Source organism: Amia ocellicauda, chromosome 12 (genome assembly GCF_036373705.1).
Source record: "Amia ocellicauda isolate fAmiCal2 chromosome 12, fAmiCal2.hap1, whole genome shotgun sequence".
In the NCBI taxonomy this organism is placed as follows: Eukaryota; Metazoa; Chordata; class Actinopteri; order Amiiformes; family Amiidae; genus Amia; species Amia ocellicauda.
Genome location: NC_089861.1, coordinates 854,904 through 862,500, shown reverse-complemented (window position 1 = coordinate 862,500; position 7,597 = coordinate 854,904). Strand labels below are relative to the sequence as shown.

Sequence of the window (7,597 nt, the reverse complement as noted above, 5' to 3'; positions counted from 1 at the left end):
TCCTTTGTCCCGACCCAGTTCTCTGGGCCTCGCTTGTTTACAGTATGTTAGCGTTTAGCCGGCTGCCTCGATGCTGAACCTTTTCCATGCCCCCCCCCCCCGCAGCACCAACCAGCATTAATACGCAGCCCTAAGTACCTAATAGCCTTTGATTTTTTTTTTCATTACATTAAACCATGTGATGCTGCAACCATTCAACACCATCGGTGCTATTGATCCAGCAGCTCCCGAGGCATTGGTGATGAGCAGCAATAAAAACACAATAATAACAATAATAATAATAATGTAACTTGAATGGTATGTTAAATAGGAGCGCTTGGAAACTGCTCTGGATGATGTAAAGGTTTGACTTTGTTTGTTTACTTCTTAATGGCAGCACAACTTGATCTGTTTTTCAGGAGTTAATCCAGGTGCTTCTAAGTGGAAATCATGTTGTTGTAACTGTGACAAAGATCTTCTGATTAAATCATAATTAAAAAAACATAAATTAAGAATAGGGATTAAATGCAAACCAATCAATAAATACAAACAGTTCTGTGAGAATGAAATCATGTATTGTAAAGGGTTGTCCTACATAAATAAATCACATCCATCATCCAATTCTGCGAGTGATTTAAAGGTTATGGCTCCACATGGCAGAAAGTATTGAACGCCACGAACAGGAAAGGGTTCCCTGAAGAAGATCCCTGTCTTTTCCATCTTGTGACGCCTGTTTTGTGTGACTCCAATAATGTGAACCTCTATCTGGGGTGCAGTTCTCGCCTGCAGTAGCATTTCAGTTGACATACACTGTGGCAGGAATCGATGCAGGGCAGTGTTTTAAAGGTCATATCCTTCGTGTGCTCTGGGTTATATCAGTTAGCCAATAAAGAGAGATTATTAGAAGTTTAAATCTTTAGCGGTTAAAAAATCTTTAAAATGTCAATCAGTTGCACTTTACTGCTGTGCGAGAGATTAATAAGTGCAGGACAGCAACGTGGCTAGCGGGGTTTTTTCGACCGGCGTCGAACTGGGGAACGCGAATATGAAATTCAGTGCTCTGGGAACTGCAGGCTGCTGAGGAACACAAGCATCACAACCCAATCATTATGTGTATTGTACAGTGCAGTTTTTATGTCTAGAGTCATATATTTACTCCGTCTGATTGGTTTAAGGAAATCAAATGGCTGTCGTCAGCAGAAACAGTAAGCGATGCAAAGGACTTCGTTGCCGCAAACTGATTTCGATTTCTTTCAATTCAGTGCTTTTCAGGGGCAGCTTTAATGTCCTCCCCATCCGGAAGGGTCTTGTTATGGTTTGGCTACTTGCCAATCCTAACTACATACTGAAACAGTAGCTTTTGTTAACACCTGTGGTTCTTTATGTGAGACACACATACGCCAAGTCAAACACACCACAAAAAACTAAAAATAGCTTTCAGATTAACTCGATCTTTTCGTATTCTATCTTGTTCTGGGTTTGAACAAGGACATCGGTTCTTTGTCTTTGAGTTCTCTCATTAAATGGTGCTCTCGCTCTCGCTGGGTCCAGGCAGGTGCGTGCGTTCTGCTCTCGGATCACAATTCAGACGATATACAGTGAGGGAAAAAAGTATTTGATCCCCTGCTGATTTTGTACGTTTGCCCACTGACAAAGAAATGATCAGTCTATAATTTTAATGGTAGGTGTAATTTAACACTGAGAGACAGAATATCAGCAAAAAAATCCAGAAAAATGCATTTAAAAAAGTTATACATTGATTTGCATGTTAATGAGGGAAATAAGTATTTGACCCCTTCGACTTAGTACTTGGTGGCAAAACCCTTGTTGGCAATCACAGAGGTCAGACGTTTCTTGTAGTTGGCCACCAGGTTTGCACACATCTCAGGAGGGATTTTGTCCCACTCCTCTTTGCAGATCCTCTCCAAGTCATTAAGGTTTGAGGCTGACTCGAACCTTCAGCTCCCTCCACAGATTTTCTATGGGATTAAGGTCTGGAGACTGGCTGGGCCACTCCAGGACCTTAATGTGCTTCTTCTTGAGCCACTCCTTTGTTGCCTTGGCTGTGTGTTTTGGGTCATTGTCATGCTGGAATACCATCCACAACCCATTTTCAATGCCCTGGCTGAGGGAAGGAGGTTCTCACCCAAGATTTGATGGTACATGTCCCCGTCCATCGTCCCTTTGATGCGGTGCAGTTGTCCTGTCCCCTTAGCAGAAAAACACCCCCAAAGCATAATGTTTCCACCTCCATGTTTGACGGTGGGGATGGTGTTCTTGGGGTTATTCCTCCTCCTCTAAACACGGCGAGTTGGGTTGATGCCAAAGAGCTCGATTTTGGTCTCATCTGACCACAACACTTTCACCCAGTTCTCCTCTGAATCATTCAGATGTTCATTGGCAAACTTCAGACGGGCCTGTACATGTGCTTTCTTGAGCAGGGGGACCTTGCGGGCGCTGCAGGATTTCAGTCCTTCAAGGCGTAGTGTGTTACCAATTGTTTTCTTGGTGACTATGGTCCCAGCTGCCTTGAGATCATTAACAAGATCCTCCCGTGTAGTTCTGGGCTGATTCCTCACCGTTCTCATGATCATTGAAACTCCACAAGGTGAGATCTTGCATGGAGCCCCAGACCAAGGGAGACTGACAGTTATTTTGTGTTTCTTCCATTTGCGAATAATCGCACCAACTGTTGTCACCTTCTCACCAAGCTGCTTGGTGATGGTCTTGTAGCCCATTCCAGCCTTGTGTAGGTCTACAATCTTGTCCCTGACATCCTTGGACAGCTCTTTGGTCTTGGCCATGGTGGAGAGTTTGGAATCTGATTGATTGATTGCTTCTGTGGACAGGTGTCTTTTATACAGGTAACGAGCTGAGATTAGGAGCACTCCCTTTAAGAGAGTCTCAGCTCGTTACCTGTATAAAAGACACCTGGGAGCCAGAAATCTTGCTGATTGATAGGGGATCAAATACTTATTTCCCTCATTAACATGCAAATCAATGTATAACTTTTATGAAATGCGTTTTTCTGGATTTTTTTGTTGTTATTCTGTCTCTCACTGTTAAAATACACCTACCATTAAAATTATAGACTGATCATTTCTTTGTCAGTGGGCAAACGTACAAAGTCAGCAGGGGATCAAATACTTTTTTCCCTCACTGTATCTCTTTAAGATGCCTGCATGTCTTGTAAGAGGACTAAGTATTGGGCCGAGAGCAAAACTGTATTCACTTAGATAATATTATTATTCAGTTCTGTGTGTTTGCTGTTTATTAGTGGTGTTGTTTTTAAATAAATGGCTATGCAAACCCGCTGATTCGAGAATGGTTTATGTCAAAATGTTTGGGGTCGTTTTCCTTTTAATATTTGTTCTCAACCAGTTGGAGGATGAGCGTTCAAATCACACAATTAGGCTCGGCTGTGTGTAAAGTCTATTGTGTGCTTTCAATTAAAAAAGTTGTCTTTTACCTGTCTGACATATCCTGTGCCGATACATGTTATACACACTAAAGCAAAACAATATTGTTTTTTAATCATCAATTACAATAATTAAAACATTTAAAAGCCCCCCTCCTGTTACCATCTGTAGTTTCTGTTGGGATTGAAAGGTTTAAAGTGAAATGAGGGGGGAGGGTGTCACTGAGGTGATAGTCGCTGGCAATATAAAGCCGACAATCCCTCTTGAATAGACTGGGATAGACTGGAGACACGGGGGAACCCAGCTGTGTGATTCAAGTGTGGAACAACTTTCAATTGAAATGTTTCGGTTCATAGAAGAACGTAAAGGAAAATAACTCTGAGCCACTGAACTCGGCCCAGCCTTCACCATTAGGCATGTATTAATTTTCAAACAAACATCCATATTATTATCACAAGAGGTGAGCTTTAACTATTGATATAGAACCTGTTGTGACTGTATACGCAAATATATGAGAACAGACATTGAGAATTAGACACTATGTTCAAATGTACAGTACAAGTATGTAAAGTTTCTGAGTTTGATGTTAAAAAAAACTGTTCAAAATATTTTCGCATAATTTAAAGAAATATCTTAAATAATGATGTAGAAAATGCAGAATTTTACATAACTTCAGATTTCCTTAAGTCAGGTCATCCGTAACAAGGAGAGCGCTTGTATACATTGATCACTTTCTAAATGAGCTTTACATTTTTGGAAACCTGCTTTTGACACACAAATGTCTACAGTGATGCTTCAAATTCTCTTCCTAGCAGATCTGATTCGAAGCTGAAATGATTTTACAGTGAGGTCAAAAATAAAATGGAATCTGAAAAGCAAGCAATATAGCAAGATGTGCTCTGACACGTCTGAAGAATCTAATAATTTAGTTTGAATTACGATGGAAAAGCCCAATTACAGTCCATTTACGTGGATTTGACGAAGGTGCAAATAAACCTTTTCTGCAGCAAAAGGTTTTTTGATTTTCTGTTTTATTTGTTTTTACTATCTCCTAAGATTAAAAATTGAGATTAAAACTGAGGAGATAATAGTCTCCAGACAGAGTGAACCTCAGTACAGGGAAATAAACTGACCTAGATTGTGCCAGTTTAACCTACAGAAAATAATTAATCAAACTGGGGAGAAAATAAGACCTGACATCTATCCTCCACGTTTTAGCGATTCCTAAGACACGCATGCCTTAGGTAAACTTCCCTCAATTACATATTATATTATAGATTCAAACAATGGAGAACAAAAGGATAGCATTGTAACTGTTGAGTCGCCTGCACAGAGCTTGTGATAAATGAACTAAGAGATGTATTCATTATAAGTGAATATTAATGTTTGAAGCTCATTTATATTTCTATAAATCAGCTGTAGCCTCTGCCTGCCATAGATAACACATCGCTGATCGGTCAGTATCTTAGCTTTTAAACTTCACATTCATCATTATTGATTAATCATTACCTTAAGTACAGAACATGTTAATGTGAGGGGAAGAGCATAAATGTATACTATAGTACAGTGCAGTGCACTACTACACTACTACTACTAGTGGGCACCATCATCTGTCACTTGACGCTAACTGTCCTGGGTTTTTGTTTGACTCGGTCCTTGTAGGCATCGCTCATCCACCACGACTGCAGCGACAGAGACAGGCGCTCCTCCTCTCTGAGCAAACGCCCACTCCTTCCCAACCTTCAGCGAAATGTCACCCCCCACCTCTGGGTTTTAGCTGATGTGGATGTGATCCATTTTAATACATCTTATATAACTGGGATTTTTTTCTCTCAATGTCTTAGCCCTGTCTCTTGAAAGCACAACACAATACGTGAAATTTCAATTTGTACTCGTACACAACCCTTTCTGAACATTGTGATTGTATGTTTATATTAATTCTATAATTATTCTTGAACTTTGAAATGTCTCAATGAGACATGCCTGCTCTGACCCCACACATATGGAACGAGCATATTTTTGCATATGTCTGATCCTTTTATTTTTCATACGCCGAACTTTATTTTTTTACACAAGTGAAAGGTGTTTCATATTACTATTGTGTAATGGAGGTGTATAAAATGTGGTTTGCAATGTAATAATGCTCTGCTAGTGGCATGAAATAATATATAATACATATCAATATGAATAACAATAACAATATCAATATCAATAACAGTGCCATTCTCACCCTGAAGAACTCCTTTGTGGAGCCAGAGTCCAGAGTCCCGTAGGCAATTTCTGTTTGCTTGGCCAGATCCTCGGCGCTCTCGATGGGCGACACCATCCGCTCGACGGTGAGGAAAGCAGCTAAGTTTGCCGTGTACGAGGAGATTATGATCAAGGTAAAGAACCACCACACCCCACCAACAATGCGTCCAGACAGAGATCTAGCGACAAGTGTGAAATGAATTCATAAACAGGAGATGAAAGTCAAAGAGCAGAGAAGAGGCAGGTTAACAGCATTGTCACGAGTACGACTATCATCACTGCTGAGATCAAGCCATGGTCACGCAGAGGGGAGCATTTCTGACTCTTGAGTCCCCAAAAGGGAACGATTAGCAAAAAATACTAAATTCTTATAACTGCTACAATAGGGCTCAGGCCATTTGAAACAATGTTAAAGAAGTTAATTAAATCAGACTGCAAGCTGTCAACAAACATTAATTGCTTCCCCTCCCAGATTTTAAATTACAGTACGCTAGAGGTAATGTTGAATTAATCTACAGTTGTGTTGGACAGATGGCGGGACATCAGAGACAATGGCAACATTCGTAACAGAACATAAACACGTAGGATGGTGAGCCATGACTGTGGCACCTCAGGGGACACGGTTACGCCAGTGAGACCGACCACATAAATCTAGGTGTCCACAGAGTACGTGAAGATAACAACAGAATGGTACATAAAATGAGCTTAATGTTGTCATGGAGGACCTGAAGTCCGGATGGGAGAGAAAAAAAAAATCTGAAAACTCAGGGAGATCCCGGGTTTAAAACGGCTGCACGCCGGCATTGCATGTGCGCTTTGTCTCACTTCCCTCTTCTATTACAACAGGAGAATAGCAGGGTAAACTACTGTTTTGTGGGCAAGATCTGAAAAAGGTACAGCTGATAAAAAACCACACAAAGAAACGACAAAAGAAATGTTAGTATCATATCCGTCACACAGGCGCGGGGTCATTGCAGCTGCATATTGAGAAGCCTTACACTCTAACAACATGCAAAGACTTATTATTATTATTACTGTTGTTATTTAAATTAAGAGACTATGTTTAATTCAGCACAAAGATGAACAAAAAGATGTTCAGATGCTCGCAATTACTAGTCTGCAGTTGCTTGAATTAGAAATGTACTTTTCTACATGTCAATATGTAATAATATCTATAATGTTTAAAGATCATTCAAGCTCAATCATTCCAGAAGTATACTGAGTAATATATCACTGAAATATCATGTCTGAGCTCTTTCTAAAACCAGGAAACACTGTGTATACTTTCTCAAAGTCTGTCTGCATCAATCACTTTACACAGAGGTGTGATTTAGATGTACTGTAAGATAAAAATGGTGTATTTCCCATCTTCACACACACAATCTGTCTACGGGTGAGCCGGGATTGTAACAAGGACTCTATCCTACAAGGAATGATAAATCACCCATTTCGGGACACTCTGGCCCCAGACTGCCTGCCGCAAATCTCCTGGGAAATATAGATTTTTCTTTATAAAATCTCTATTGGGACAGTCAGCGTTTGTGGTCCTGTTTTCCTGGTTTATAATCACCTGGATGATTATATAACGAGTGTTAAAGTCAGTAGTGAGGTCTGCGCTCGATCACAGGCCTAAAGCTGACGGTCGGGACAGAGGTGCCGAAAGGCATGAGAGACTATGCTTACCAGTTTGTCAGCAGGAGCAGGACTGTGCATATTTATCTTTTTTGTTCTTAAAGCAGAAGGAAGCAAGAGGTATACACAATTGGAAAAGAAAATGTTATCATCAAGGCAAAGAGAGAGGGTACGGTAAAGCTGTCATCAGTGCTATAGTTAACCCAGATAGCACCTATATAGACCCATGGGCCGAGGACCGTAAAATGGGAATATGCAGCAAACACACGGTACCCCTCCAAGAGGAGATGAAATGACAGCAACCTTGTGCATTTTAC

General features: G+C 40.6%; 1 protein-coding gene across 7 annotated transcripts in view; it reads right to left on the bottom strand.

Moving 5' to 3' along the window:
• gria2b (glutamate receptor, ionotropic, AMPA 2b) overlaps nt 1–7,597 on the bottom strand; it is a 55,294-nt gene that overhangs the window by 7,157 nt on the left and 40,540 nt on the right. For all 7 annotated transcript variants that reach the window (XM_066718008.1, XM_066718005.1, XM_066718009.1 and 4 more), the window contains exon 12: nt 5,629–5,827. In XM_066718008.1, coding sequence (XP_066574105.1) covers nt 5,629–5,827 — 199 coding nt within the window. The remainder of the gene's footprint in view (nt 1–5,628; nt 5,828–7,597) is intronic.